Source organism: Aedes aegypti, chromosome 2 (assembly GCF_002204515.2).
Source record: "Aedes aegypti strain LVP_AGWG chromosome 2, AaegL5.0 Primary Assembly, whole genome shotgun sequence".
Taxonomy (NCBI): Eukaryota; Metazoa; Arthropoda; class Insecta; order Diptera; family Culicidae; genus Aedes; species Aedes aegypti.
In genome coordinates this window covers 307,431,802-307,447,713 of record NC_035108.1, presented here as the reverse complement: position 1 = coordinate 307,447,713, position 15,912 = coordinate 307,431,802, and the positions used below count along the sequence as shown (strand labels likewise).

General features: G+C 37.8%; 2 protein-coding genes across 2 annotated transcripts in view; one reads left to right on the top strand and one right to left on the bottom strand.

Annotated features, from left to right (window-relative positions):
- Positions 1-15,912, top strand: part of LOC5568842 (vacuolar protein sorting-associated protein 41 homolog) — a 126,619-nt gene that overhangs the window by 68,943 nt on the left and 41,764 nt on the right. The gene's annotated exons all lie outside the window — the stretch shown is intronic.
- Positions 3,697-8,744, bottom strand: LOC5568810 (THAP domain-containing protein 1 A). Its single transcript, XM_001658126.2, has 3 exons — positions 8,481-8,744; positions 4,374-4,526; positions 3,697-4,312 (listed from the first exon to the last, which is right to left on the bottom strand). The coding sequence occupies exons 1-3, from the start codon at positions 8,570-8,572 to the stop codon at positions 3,775-3,777; spliced, it is 783 nt and encodes a 260-aa protein (XP_001658176.1). The 5' UTR covers positions 8,573-8,744; the 3' UTR covers positions 3,697-3,774.

Below are 15,912 nucleotides of genomic sequence, written 5' to 3'. Positions count from 1 at the left end.
AACTGCTTCCATATGGTTGTTATTAATCCCTAATTGGGGTTTCATATAGTCTTTATAGAATGTTATTCAAATCTTTCAAATTTGAATTCTGAAACATGTATATGATTTTTCAGATAAATATAATCGGATACATTGGCTCAATGTATGACAATTGATAAACTCAGTTTATAGTCTACTAAGACTGTGTGTTAGTTTAAAATTGAAAATATGGTTCATTCTAAAATTGACTCGATCTTCATACCAACAATGTACCGTTTCATAGATCAGGCTGAAATTTAGCAAAAGCAGTATGGGTCAAAAAAAATAAATGGGCTGCAAAAAAAATATTAAGATGATTTCTGACTTATAATTAAAATGGGAAAGTTTTTGAAATACCGGGAAAAAACCGGGAATTTGAAATTGACTTTCCACTGGCCACCCTGAAATAAATAAAGATGACTTGGCATGTCCCAAAAAAATAGCTTTTTTGCACCAGATCTGGCCCAATGACCCACCGAAATAACTCCGTCCGCAGGGACACTCCCTGGTCACTTGTAGAAACCTCCTCTGGTCACTTGTAGAAACCTGCGATAATATCTACAAAAATCGTTGAAATCCGTTAACCCGTATAGGCCTGAGTGAAAACAAAAATACTAAAACCCTCACCACTCAGCAAATACTTAACGGATTCAAATAACGGATTCACGTTGTCAGTATACTGGCCCACATATCTAGCTCCTAAAAGTGACCAAGGAATCTCGGGAACGTTCCTGTGGTCGGAGATATTTTGGTGGGTCACTGGGTCAGGTCGGCTGAAAAGGGTGTATAGTGACAAAAAATAATTTAAATCCGTTAAGTACTCGCTGAGCGGTGAGAGTTTTGATATTTTGTTACGATCATTTTAATCAATCAAACTAGTTTGAGAAGCAATTTCAGAAAATTTGACCAAACAAAAATCAAAAGCCAATGTTATAACCTCTCATTACCAAAAACGCAAATCAGGAAACCAAAAACAGATTTGGAAGAATGTCGTTTGGAAACCTCCAAAGCTAAAAATCTGGATTTTTTTAATTTAAAAAACATATTTGAATATTCTAATGTCTTTTTTTCTAAGTTTTGAGACATTTTCAAATTGTCAAACATTTATTACTAAAATTTTTTAACTTACTTTAGCAATCATCAACATAACAGAAAATCAAATTAATAAGTTTCGAATTACAGAAAAGAAGCCAAACTTATTTTGTGCAGTGAAATCTGGGCCAGTAAGCCTGTAATGCACATAGGCTAGTTATATTTGCTATTATAGATTACTGACAAGTACATTATTATATCGATCAAAATTTTAGCAAAGTAAAGTGTTCAATGAAAATACTTCAAACACCTATCAGGGGGGCGATTCCAAAAATCAATTGACCTCAAGGGGGCGAAAGTCAAAAAAGTTTGGGAATCACTGCTTTAAAGACTTACCCGATTATTCTTCAGAGATTTCTCGAGGAAAAGTTTCAGAAATTTGCCTAATGATTTCTCCAGAGATTTCTCCTAGAGTACTTTCAGGAGCAGGTTTCCTGCTAGAAATGTCTCTAGAGATTTCCCACATATTCTTCAAGGAATTCATCTAGAAGTTCTTCCAGGGATTTTTTAAGGAATAATGACAGAACTCCATCCGTGATTTGCTCCAGGAAATCTAACGCAAATACCTCCAGCAATTTCCACTGGAACTATTCTGAAAATTGTTCCAGGATTTCCTCCAGAGACTTTTTCACAACTTCTTTTACCGATTTCTGCAATAGTGACTCTATGTTTTAGAACGGCTGGTTTGCCGACCTCGATCATGTGAAAAGCTTGCTTAAATGGACACTGGGGTGCGGTTTAATTTTCATAATCTTGAAGGTGAAACAGCTCAAAATCCAAAGATGGCCGTCACAATGGCCGTTTAACCCTACTCGCGTTTTCAAAGGCAATAAACTGAAGGAATACGTTCCTGATCTTCTTTTTTTTATTACTATCATTTCAAACATTACATTCATTTCTTATATCTAGGTATTCTGTGTTATTAGATAACACTATCATCCTAATTTGGTAAAACAAATTTAAGATTTTATTAACATTTTGCTAACAACATATTACATTCGATTTGCCGTAGCAGTTCAGATTTTTTACAGGTGAGTTTATTTCACCTGCTTATAAGAGAAAAAAACACGTTTTCAATTTACTTAACCTAACTTAACCTAAACATATAACGCATTAATCGTGGCAATAGAAGATTGTAACGATTTATGCCTGAAATTATTAATTATTTTATTTGACATTTGTTCCAATGTTTCAACATTGGATATTCTATGTAACTCATTGGTACTATACCAGGGAGGAAGCCTCAGAATCATTTTCAAAATTTTATTTTGAATTCTCTGCAGAGCTTTCTTCCTGGTATTACAACAGCCAGTCCATATTGGTGCAGCATACAACATGGCTGGTCTGAAAATTTGTTTGAATATCAAAAGCTTGTTCTTAAGACAAAGTTTTGATAGAGACATTTTACATAGGGGAAAGTGGGGCAGTTTGGCCACCTTAAGAAAAAGTCGATAAAAGTGATGAAAATATTATGGAAACTTTGGATTTTTGCATAATTTCCAACATTTCTTAGATCAATATACTAGATCTGTATGATTTCCGTTGTCTAATAAAATTCCCGAATCAATGAGAGATTTTTCAAAATTTGTCATTTTTTGAGTCGATTTCGTACCGATGGGTCGAAATGAGCACCATATTTTTGATTGTAAAATTATTTCATATAATCTAAAAAATTGATTATTTTTTCATTACACTTGAAAGTTATTAGTATTTATAAACACTCCGTGCAAAAAGATTAAATAAAAAAAAAAACATTCTAACAGTCAAATTTCATCATTCTAAAATGATGAAATTTGAAAGAGCCATTCGGGGCAATATGGGCAGTTTTTTTGAATTTCATTTATTTCTTTTTCTTTGAGTTTAGAACACTGGCTTGTAGCATGTCTATTGCTTCATTTCCTTGTCAGCTTTAGGGTTGCATGTTATCTCAGATGAAATTTCAAGAATTTATGCAGTTTTCAAGGGGTGCTCATTTCACCCCTTTGGCCAAATCGCCCCGACTACCCCTATTTATTACATTTGGCTTGAATGCCCTCAATGTGATTTTTGAAAGTTGAATTCTTATCTAGCATGAGCCCTAGATACTTAACTTCATCTGACCAATTTATTGGAGCCCCTCTCATCGTGACAACATGTCTACTTGAAGGTTTCAAATAAAGAACTTTTGGTTTATGTGGGAATATTATTAGTTGAGTTTTGGAAGCATTAGGAGAAATCTTCCATTTCTGCAAGTATGAAGAAAAAATATCCAAACTTTTTTGCAATCGACTACAGATGACACGCAGGCTGCGTCCTTTGGCGGAGAGGCCTGTGTCATCCGCAAACAAGGATTTTCGACATCCCTGAGGTAACTCAGGTAAGTCAGATGTGAAAATATTGTATAATATTGGTCCCGAAATGCTGTCTTGGGGAACACCACCTCTTACAGGAAGTCTTTCAGACCTGGAGTTCTGATAATTAACCTGAAGTGTACGATTTGACAGATAACTTTGAATTATGTCATAATGTCATAACATCCTTAGGGATAGGGACCTATACAAAGTCAATGATCTTTAAGAATTTCTTCACCAAAAATCAAAAAAGCAATTTAACTGTTTGAATTTTTTTACTTAGAATTTATATTACCCGTTGTGTATTGTTTCATGGTAGGTCTGCCCACCCTGATTATAATACATTGGGAAACCCATATTCTTCATCTTCACCACCACTCGAGTCTAGGTCCACCTTTATGTGGTGTTCCGAGGCATACCTTCGCATTTTATCCTTCAGCCTTGCGATGCTTTCATTTACCCGCTGAAGAGTCTGTTTGTTACGGTGGTATGGCTTTTTACTTTCCCGAAGCTTCTTTCTGGTGGCATCCAATTCCTCAACTAAACCTACTGCCCGGGACCGTTCGGCGTAGAATTTGGGTTCGTATTCGCTTTTCTGTTCGCATTCGCAGTCAAATGTGCTCGGATTGATGATTCCGCTAATCTCGGGAAGAGGAGCTGGTTCGACTGCTTGCTCCGGAGGAGTAGGTTCTATCACTTCTTCTGATTCGTTATGAAGCACCTCTACAGGCATTCTTTCTGCAAACTGCTCAGATTCGTCTTGCTGGTTGGCGTCAAAAGCATGATATTCCGCTATTTGATTGGCCTTATTGAAGTTTGACACCAATACCGGATGACCGGCTATGATCGTCGGAATGCTTCCTTTGTAAATACTGTAAAATTACAATAAGATCATTTGCTCAATTCGAACATACATCAAATTATTGAACTCACCCTTGTGTGGTGTTCTTTGGGTTCACGAAGCATCGGTTCTCGAAGTGATCCGAACAGACGCTGAATGACGAAGTTCGCAGTTTTGCTACGCCCTGAAGGACCAGCATTTCAGTAATCTGATCTGATTTGCAGAATTCAACCCATTTTTCACAGCTGAAATAAGTTGTTACAATAAATGAATAAATAAAACTTGTATAGGGCTGGTAGCGATAAAACCAAACAGAGATCATACAGGAATCAAGATAACGGAAAATAATCCAAACAGGAATCAGAAGTTTAAAGTTTTCATATGAATTTTTCAAAAAATCCGACCGCACATTTTTTTACTTCTTTGAAAATTGTATTTCTGTATGCATTTTTTCAGGAATTTAATCAGAATCTAGTTCATGTATTTGTTCAAAGATTTCATTTATAGATTCTTTAGTGACATTCTTAAGGAATTTATCCATTGAATCAAGATACTTTAAAGTATTCAACCCGGATTTTTAAGGAAAACCCCAGAAATTACTCAAAAGAGTCCATCATGAATTTCTTCAGGAATCCCTCCAAAGATTCTATCACAAATTTTTCAATAAAATCATGGAGTTAATCCCGTCATTTTTCAATCGATTTCACGCTCAAGATTTCCGTTTAGGATACAACTCAAGCAATAATTTCTCGAGATATGCCATGCCTCCACTGATTTCTGACAGATTTCTCTAGCATTGTCGTTTAGTTTTTTTTTTTCAAGAATTGCTATAAAGATACCGTCTTTGGAGGTGACAATGGGTCAAAAAGGCATATGTACGATTTGTTTATTGAATAACTATCGCAATTTAGCTCCAATAAACTTCAAATTTGGTGTGTATGTACTTTGATGGTACATTAACAACTGTTCAAAAAATTATTGAAAAATATTTATTCACAGTGGCACTACAAGTGAATGAAAAATGACCCAATCTCACCCCATAGAGGGGGTGACATTGGGTCACTATTTTTGAAATAACTTATTTTTGAGAATATGATTGCAAAACCTTTCACAGCTGAAAAATATTGATGAAATACGATGCAAACAAGACGAACAGATATCTAAGATGTTTCACAAGTATGATGAACTCACTTAAAAGAACGATTATACCAAAAATTTGAAGAGTTCTGAGAAAATATATAAGACCCAACATTTATCGTCAAGTTTACATAAATTTACTTGTTTGTTTCCCTCAAATTATCTTCAAAGTCTCATCCCCATTGCCATAGAGCCTATTCAGTATTCCTAGAGGTGTACTGAAACAGTGATTATTTTAAACCCTCGCAAATAGTTATATTTCGGTGCGACATTCCACGATCAATAAATTTCAGGCAGATTTTGACGTCATAGTACCGGTATTTCAGCAATCCAACTCATTCGTACTTTCGTGAGATGTTTTTGTAATATTAAAACACTAATAAATAATTAAATTTATAAAAACAAAACAATTGATAAAATTTTAATATGTTGCTGCCCACGAATCACAGTTGCTGGTTTGAGAAGTTGTCAAAATGCATTGATATTCCACGCACGGAATCCTCAAGTAGACTTGTTTGATGTTTCAGAGATGCTGTATTTAGAAAGAATAAACACATCTTAATGAGGAAAAAGAACACCCGGCACCGTAAAATGTCAAATGGTTTTGCAATTTCATTTACTATCGTTCTTGCTTGACCCAATCTCACCCCCATTTTCAATGTTTTAGACACCGTACCGAAAAAAAAAAATTTTTGTGGAAAAATAAAATCAATTAGATTCCGGAAAATACTTGTGAAGTGTAATGAAAAGTCTTTCAACCTTCTACTAACACAACGATAGAGGTTAAAGTACATGCGTTATACTTTGCACAGGAGAAATTTAGTGCTGTAAATTTTATCTAGTTTCAACGTACAAGTTTATTGATATATCAAACAAAAACTACTAATTCTAAAAATGTATATTGTGATTAATTATGTGTAATAATATGTTCCCCAACATATGAATGATTATTTCTAGCGATATCAGCGTTATTAGCTGATATATTACAAAAATCATAATTTTCCGTTTTGACCCAATCTCACCCCCTAGACCCATTGTCACCCCCATCGACGGTACCTTTAAAATTACTTCAGAGATTCCACCACGAAATTCTTAGGGAATTCCTCCAAAGATTATATTACAAATTTCTCAATAAAATTATGGAGCTCATCCCGTGATTTTTCAATCGATTTCACTAGAATACCGTTAACAATTAAGCTAGGTATGCTGTTCCGCTCAAGAAAAGTAAAAAATTCTGCGCAATTGAATTTGAATTGACATTTCTTGCAAAAAATTTCCCACGCATCGAGATAGGCGATAAATTTTCTGTTGAATTGCATACTTCCCATTATTCCAGAGATTCCTTCTATGATTTCTGCAGAAAGTACTGCAGAGATTAAATTACCTTCCTGTCTGACCCGGGTCGGATATTGTCCCGTAGATAGGCTACATCGCGCCCGAAACCGGTCGACAGAAAAGTAATTTTTAAGCTTTCTTGACGTTAGAAAGAACTATAAGTGTTATGTCTTGTCGCATTTCGTGAATACAGCAGAGATTCTTTGAAAAAGATTTCCGTTTAGGACAAAACTTAAGCAATAATTTCTCTAGAGATGCCTCCACTGAATCTTGAGGATTCTCTCCAGAATTGTCGTTTATTTTTTACAAGAATTTCTCTAAACACACCTTAAAAAAACATTCCACAGATTCCTCTCATGGTTTCTCTAGAAATTCTTTAAAAAAATCCCTGTAGTATCGCCATAACAAATCCTATAGTAATCTCTGATGGAAATTGTGTAGAAATTCTTGATCAACTCTTGCGAGGATCTTCAATAAACTCCAGAAACATCCTCAGAAGTTAGAGGATGCTTTGAAGGTTTTTATATATGAATTTCTAAGATAACTGTTGAAAATTATTCACTTGAATTCTTGGATAAAACCCTGCAGAATTTTCTGGAAAAACATTGAAGATCATCGAAAAAACTTGTATGGAAATGGTCTGAAAAATTCCTGTTATATTTGCTTGTGATAAACCTCAAATTAAATTTTAAAGGATCCATGGAAATGTTACTTAAAAAATTGCTCGTGAATTGTTTGGAAGAGCTGAAAGAGAAATAGGTGGAGGAAATGTTGGAGCAATTTCTAGAAAAAAAAAAACTGCATAGACTTAATGATGAATCACTGGTCGAATTTATTGAAGAATTCCAGGAAGAGTTCTAAACAGATTTCCAAGAATAATCCCTGGAATATTTTTAAAGCAATTCATGAGATAGGCAGTAGATGAATTCACGAAGAACTGCATGTGAAAATGGCTCGAGAATTGAAAAAAATGGCGCAGGGACCTTTTGAGGAATTCTTGTAGGATTTCCTGTAAGCACTGTTAACGAATTTATTTGAAAACTCTGATAGAATAAATCCTCGGTGATTTGCTTGGAATGACTACAGTAGCGATGATGATGACGAGGCTTCCGTTTAACAAGTTGTGTGCCCTCAAGTCAATCCCGTAAATACTTGTGTTTTATTAAGCTCGATTGCTTTTGGTCGAAATTGCACAGTTTCTGTCCTCATAGCTGAACTTTGATCTAGAATTCCAACTCCTACAGGGCACATATGCTAACAAACAGGCATTGCAGAATTCGCTCTCATTTGAGTATGAAGCACGATCTAAGCAAGCAAAGAAAAACATCCCATCTGTTGCGGTCCACGATCGTCATTGTATCACAAGGTGTAACAAGTCTGATAAATGGAAGCAGCGAGCGAGAGCCCCAAAGAGAGAGCGATGATAAAATCCATTTTTCTCGCTTGTTCACCGTTGGGGATAGGTGTTTTTCTTTACTGGCACGATAAACAATCCACGAACTTCCAATAGCAATAGTGTCCCCCAGGTTTGGAGCATATTTAGAGGGGTTTTATCATGCACTACTATCCCCTCAATCTGATCAAAGTTGTAGCAGTATACGATAAACAGTCTCTCATAATGTGCAGCATGTTATGATAGTTACAGAGAGCGATACGTGAGAGATTCTCTCAATTTTCTCAGGATTCAATCCCTGCTAACAAAGGATTTTCCTAACATTCATACTTACAGGGCGGGATCCGCAGGAAATCTGTACATCGATATATTGCCATTCTTCAAGCTCCTGTTTGCACAGGAGAACACCGCGCAACTGCGATGCATGCCACACAACCTCAAGCGGCAGCTTGTAGCAAACGTAACAAATAAATTAGTATTTAAAACTTGATTCCTAAAGGATGATTAACAAAAATGCAAATGAATTTCAAAAACTTCGTTGACTTTACGTTCTACAAGTTTTGCTTCCTGTTTGTCTGTTTTGTAAATATTGTTTTGACAGGATGCTTTGCTGGTACGCACACGCAAAAAGCAGAGGATCCAAAATTGAATCTAATTTACCCAACTCGCAAAAACTCGTGCATTCTCATTTTTGAGTACTTGCAACGAAGTGTTGTATTGAATAATTTTTGATGGCCTATTTCGCCTTAACGAATTCCATAAATTTTCTCTTGAACCAATTAAAATCTATAAAAGTTGATTTCAGATGGTTAATTTGGGTTTCATAAATTTGAAATGATAGGGGGAGATCCCCCAGTACCGGACACTTAAGCCACAAAATTCATAATTCGAAAAATATTGATTTTATGGACTCGTGTTACCCATTTATGATAAATATTATCATATTTATAGTGTACAAAAATAAATTTGAAAATATAAATATGGATTTTGACATTGCGTTTTGATGACGTATTTTAGTACCAAATTGATCGATCTTGAAAAGTGGCACCCAATATCGGACACGATCTGGAAATGCCTCGAATTCTGTAAATTTGAACATCATTGAATGTGTAAACTATAGGAATAGTTTATAATTACCAATTCAATGCATTTGCAACATTTACAAGAATAATTTGAGTTTTTCTTAGTTTGCAAGATGCCTATCAAAAACCTCTTTCATATATGATGAAAAATAGTACATTTTACGATGTTGTTCTGAATGTTCATTCTTCTTAATTTTATTGCATGTTTGATACCATGATCGACGAAACCCATGAAAAATGAAAGTATTTTGAGACACTGACGCAATAATTACAAAGATATCATATAACAAATCAAGCTGTCCGAAACTGAGGGACAGGAGGTGCTTAACCAAAATTGTAATTTGTCCATTTTACTTCAATTATGGTACAAAATACATTCATACTATCATATTAGGATTATGTTGGATCATGCTTGTGGGATCCAGAGTATTTTTTTCATATTCAAAATAATTACTAAATAGGCTCAAAATTAAGAAAATACGTCAATTTTTTAAAGTTTTTTAAAGTTTCCAATTTTTTTAAAAAGGCATGCATATTTCAAGGATGTGTTATTCTACGCAAACATTATTCTACATAAATGCTTCCTTTTCTCCTAATACACCATCTTGATTGGACCATGATTTCTCAATGTTTCGACTTTGTCCGGTATTGGGTGCTGTCCGGCACTGGGGGATCTCCCCCTAATCACAATTGAGAAAAAGTTAAACATAATGAACGTTTTTTTTTCTATGTAAAAAAATAAAACCTAGAAATTTTTAACTAATAAATTTTTGATAAATTCTTTGATAAGCACCTCTAATAATTCGCATGGAGATTGATTGAGAAAAAATATATTTGAAAAAAATGTTTGTCATTATTTCTGTCGGATCCATAATAACTCGTGCAACATCCGCACTAGACTGGCCCACCTTAGTATGGAAGAAAAATAAAGTTGTATAATTCCACGGGGCACCCACCAGGATTATTTTTTAGGGTTAGAGGAAGACTTCCTGAAAGTTTCAGCTCATTTGGTCGTTCCATGAGCTGGCGCAATTGATTTGAAGTTAATATGGGATTTTCAGCTCCAATATATAGGAAACAGCACATCATCTACTGTTTGAGCCAGAAAAATTTTTGATCGCGTTCAATTGAACCCAGAATGTCAAAAACACTACTTGATACTATAGCGAACAATATTGTAGAAGGTTGTATGATGATTAAAATTGATAAAGTTGGTGTTTTAACTATCTGAAGTAGATTTGCAATATTGCTTAGTATTCCTTCAACTTAGCTGGGTGGTAGCCACTAAGCGCATCATAGCCACCTATGACGCTGGGCGAGCTGCGGCACAAGGTGCATGCACGTGTGTGATTATACGGGAATGCTGATCTAAGCCTAACTTTCAACAACTGAAAGCTTAATGAAAATGAGCTTAAATCCAGATACAACCTTCGGCAACTATGTTCATTAGCATATCAACTAGTGAATTTTTCATTCTGGGCTCAATTGAACGCGATTAACTAGTGTACGACACGAAACAGTGACATAGGGTCAATTTTCAATATATTTGAGACGAATATTCCATACAAACATTGAATTGAATGCGCCAGCTGGGGGAGCAACCAAATGAGTTGAAATTTTGAGAGAGCTTTTTTCTTACTCTAAGGCACATATCTAGGGGGTGCCCCGTTGAATTTTACAACTTTTTTGTTTAAGGGCCAGTCTAATCCGCACCATATGATGATGGAGTGAACTGGGCTATGGGTTTTGAAGAACTTTGTTCCAAATGATACGTCTGTTTGTCAGTGGTCATATTTTATAACTTGAAAATTCACCTTTAACGATCAACGCTCCGTCATCGTAATCATCGTGATCATCGAACCTTCAAAAGCAGTTTTTTTTTGTTCAAAAGTGAAAATTATTCGTTGAAAATGTGTTCACTGTGTTGTCGCTGCAGAATAGAATACAGTGAACACATTTTCCTGTTATTTTTTTTGATTTTGAACAATAAAACTGCTTTTAAAAAATCCGAAATCAATGACGGATTCTTAATATTTTTGGCTGGAACTTTGAGGTTGCTCTTTATATGTGATTTGAATTCAGAAGAACACACGAATTTTTGGTTTGACAACTTTTGAAAAATAAGCCGCAACCAAATGTTCTGTCAACAGCAACTGTTTCCATGATGTGTGATAACCTTTTTTTTTTTTTTTTTTTTTTATTGCTTTATTATAGAGGTTTTCAGTGCCTAAGGCTGGTTCACCTCGTTTGAAATAGAAAAAAAAACAGACTAAATACAAGGAGTATATAACAATTTAAGGTTATTATAAAGATATTGTAATTAAATGCTAGAATATAAGTTACTATCTTTCAGAAAGTTTATGAGTTTAATTTCTTCAACTGGGTCGTTCTGGAGGATATTGCGTATACTTGTATGAAGGTTCAAATTGACTCTTGTTGCTTCATATTGGGGGCAGTTGACTAAGATATGTTCCACGGTTAAAGGTGTTGAACAGATGGTACAGGTTGGTTTTGGATTTGCAGAAATGTAATGCGAATGGGTTATTCTGGTGTGCCCCACTCTCAGGCGAGATATTATTTTTTGTTCTTTGCGATCCTTGCGGTCTTTCCACTGTCCAATGTCGGTTTTGATCTTCCTGAGGAAAATGTCACGGTTTGAAAGCCACTGTAGATACCACGTACGATGAGCACCACGTGTAATCGCGCTACGTATATCATGCCCAGGTGTTTGAAGGTTCCACATTACTGAACGTCTCCCTTGGCATGCTAGCCGATCTGCTTCTTCGTTGCCTTTTATGCCACAATGCCCTGGTATCCAACAGAGCGTAGTATTTGCGGGAATCCGTGCTTCGATTAACTGTATCAGTGGATGCTTCTGTCTAGGGTTCTCCAAAGACGACAAGACGCTGGCTGAGTCCGATAAAATGATCGTCTGTGCATTGGGGTCTTCAATGTTTCTGATAGCGAGGTATATAGCAGCAGCCTCTGCAGAAAATACGGTGAATTCGTTGGGAACTCGCCGTGCGATTTGAAACGTTGAACTATAGACACCAACTCCTACGGTTTCCTTTGCTCGAGAGCCGTCCGTGAATATTTTCACATGCATGCTATACTTGTTGCTGAGCAGGCTATTGAGTTCAGCAGATATTTTGGTTGAAGAATCCCCTGCGCGAACTGCGTGCTTAATTGTCCAATCGATCTTGGGTCCTGGTTTGTTCCATCGGCGATCTCCGACCCGATAGACTTGTGCTACCGGAGGGAAATCCATGGCTGCATACTCCCTGACAAGGCTTTTGGCTTTTTCTAGGATGAAAATGTTGGTACAGTCACCATATGTTTTCTCCTAATAACTTACGGTTCTGGATGCTGCTGCGATCGTTAGTACGAAAGGAAACGGGAGTACTCCGGCTTCTACACATGTTGCAAGGCTAGGAGAACTGGGAAGTAATCCTGAGGTGATTCGTATTACCTTGTTGTAGACAGGACTAAAAGCTACTATCATTTCTCTGTAGGCACGTATTATGATTTCTAATCCGTAAAGTAGTTTACTGACCACAATACTGCGGCCGACAGTCTGCAATGATTTACGGTTATTGGTTTTATGTCTTCCACTAATCGCTTTAATTAATCGAATTCTGCATTCAGTTTCCTTCTTGACGAGATTGAAGTGACTTCGGAAGTTACATTTGCGGTCAACTGTCACTCCGAGGATTCGAAGTTCTTTTTTGAAAGAGATTGGCATTCCTGCGACCGTAACCGGGTTATTCCATGGGTGATGTCTTAACGTACAACAGTGTGAGATCGAACATTTTTCAGCTGCCATGCTGAAACCAATATTTTCCGCCCATTTAGCAACAGCTCTTACAGCTGCCTGTAGCTTTCGTCGAATTAACTTTGGTTTCTTGCCAACCACAACAATAATAATATCATCAGCATAGATGTATATGAAAATGCCCTTTGGTAGATTGTCGAATACGGAGTTCATTGATACCAGAAACAAGGTTACCGCTAACACAGAGCCTTGCGGTACTCCGGTCTCTTCTTGGAAGGTCCTGGAGCGTGTGTTCCCTATCATCACTTGGAATGTTCTATCTTGCAAAAAACCTTGGATAAATTTCCCCATATTACCAATAAAACCCCAGTTGATAAGCTGCCGTAGAACTCCGGGTCGCCAGACTCTGTTATAGGCCTTCGATAGATCTAAGGCCGCTATGTCAACGTGTAAATCGTTTGTCAGAGCATCATCGATTGTTTGGCCCAGTGCTGCGAGATAAGATCCGGTTCCTCTACCCTTTAAGAAAGCATGTTGCCGTTGATCTAAAAGGTTACGTTCTTGGAGAACGGTAGTGAGGCGCCTGTTCACCATGCGCTCCATAATTTTCGAGGCACAGTTTGTAAGTGCTATGGGGCGATAATCACGAGGGTCAGTCGATCCAATTTTTTTCTTGGGTATCGGGACGACTAAACTGTGCTGCCATTTTTTTGGGAAAGTACCGTTGGACCACATCTGGTTAATACTTTCCAGGAGAGAACACTTAACTGGTAGTGGAAGATGTCTGAAGAGAGGATAGCTGACGTCGTCTGGGCCTGCAGATTTTCCTCTAGCAGAATCCAGTGCGTAAAGTAGTTCTGAGATTGTGAAGGGTTTGTTGAAGTCACAATCGTCTACATCATCTTGTACTGATATACTGGTGGATGTACAGTGTGCTTTTGTTTGTGCAGTTATAAAACTACGACTGTATGCTTCATGTGAAGAAAGTTTTGAGAAGTATTCTCCCAAAGCATTGGAAACGAATATTGGATCTCGTGAGACGACTCCGTTTTGAAGGATACCAATACCTTGTGCTCTTCTTTTTCCGCTTAATGCGTTAACTCGTCGCCACATTTCGGTGGTAGATTGGCTGCTGTCGAAACCGTCGAGAAATGCTTCCCAAGACTCGCATTTAGCTCTACGAATGACGTCTCTGCACTGATTTCTTAGCCGTTGATAATTTTCGTGGACTGCTTTCCAGTCCGGGTGAGTTTTTGGGGTACGTTTAAATTTTCTGAGCGCCTTCCTACGAGCTTTCACCGCCGCTTGTGTGTCATCGTTCCACCAATATAAGGCTTTTGGGCCTGGCTTACTGCTCGTTCTTGGTATATTGGCTTTAGCAGCGTCGTAAATGAGTTCACACAGGCTTTCAGGAGAATATATGTATTCCGGATTGATTGAAGATATAATGTCTTGTTCGAAACCGTCCCAATTGGCCTCTTCAAGACGCCATCTGGGTCTTCTAGTCGTTTCCGGTGGAGAGTCATTACTTTGGATTTCAATCGGATAGTGGTCGCTGCCCATTGGATCAGCGTGGATATTCCATTTAAGAAGACTGATTATTTCGCTGGATACTAATGACACATCTATGCAAGATGTGCATGAGCCACGCAAGAAGGTCGGACTTCCATCATTGAGTACAATGAGATCATTCTCCTCCGCGACATTAAGGATGGCGGTACCTCTTTTGTCGGTTTTTGTCGAACCCCACGCGTAGTGATGACTGTTTAGGTCTCCCAGTATTATGTACGGCTTTTCTAATTGTCCAATCAGATTTTGTAGGGCATTTTCTAAGTTACCGATTCCATTCTGAGGGAGGTATAAGGATACAATGGTGTGCTGGAATGGAAGGTCGATCTTAACAGCAAGGGCTGTCAGGGATGTGTTCAATTGTACTTGAGTATGGGGAAGGGCTCTAAGAACTGTGATTCCGACGTTTTGAAATCGTGTTGAACCCGATTTGACATACCATTGGTATTGACCAGAAAGAATCCGGTCGAGACCCTTTGAATCACGACAGTGGACTTCTTGGAGTGCAAGAGTCTGAGGAGGATTATCGCGCGTTAGCAGTTGAAGGTCGCTCATATTGTTGAACAGACCGTTCATGTTCCATTGTAAAGCAATCCGGTATTTTTTACAATGATTCGTAAGGGAGCGATTCTCTGAAGAGCATGGAGATGCGCTACGTTGAGTACTGGCTAAGTTTGGCGGGGTAGATGGTTGATTTCCATTGTCATCTTGTAGAATGGCTGTTGGTATCGTTGTTCTTTGTCTACTACTTGAGGTTGCTTGTTGGCGATGGTACAATCGATCGTAGGCTTCGGCGTCGGATAAAACCGATGGTGGAGGTGGCATTTTAGTAGCGGGCGGGGCTGCTTTCCGATTGTATCCTTGCAGGCAAGGTGCAGCTGAAATGTTGAGCGGGTATGTGTGTGGCGATTTTGCTAAATTTACGGAGGTACTTGCCTGAGATAACAGGCCCCCCACACCAACTGCCGCCGGGGGCTCATCACAGGGTTGTGGTACATCCCCGGTCAGGGTTGGTGCAGGGAAAGGCCTAGGGTTATCCAAACCCATGGAAGCGCTGAGGTTGTTGATATCCGAGCATTGTGAGGCAATTCGATATATTTTTATATTCTTCGTTAGAGTGCAATTATCCGAAGAACATGTGGATGCGCTACGTTGGGTACTTGTTGAGGGTGCTTGTTGACGATGGTACAATCGATCGTAGGCTTCAGCGTCGGATAAAACTGATGGTGGGAGCGGCAGATTAGTAGAGGGCGTAGTTGCTTTCAGATTGTATCCTTGATGGCAAGGTGCAGCTGAAATGTTGAGCGGGTATGTGTGTGGCGATTTTGCTAAATTTACGGAGG

What these genes read in the sequence shown, in the direction of transcription:
- LOC5568810 (XM_001658126.2), bottom strand. Translation starts at nt 8,572, where the DNA reads ATGCATCGCAGTTGCGCGGTGTTCTCCTGTGCAAACAGGAGCTTGAAG. An exon ending in TTTCCTGCGGATCCCGCCCT is followed by an intron (nt 4,527 to 8,480) that starts GTAAGTATGAAT and finishes AACTTATTTCAG; the next exon opens with CTGTGAAAAATGGGTTGAAT. An exon ending in CCAAAGAACACCACACAAGG is followed by an intron (nt 4,313 to 4,373) that starts GTGAGTTCAATA and finishes GTAATTTTACAG; the next exon opens with TATTTACAAAGGAAGCATTC.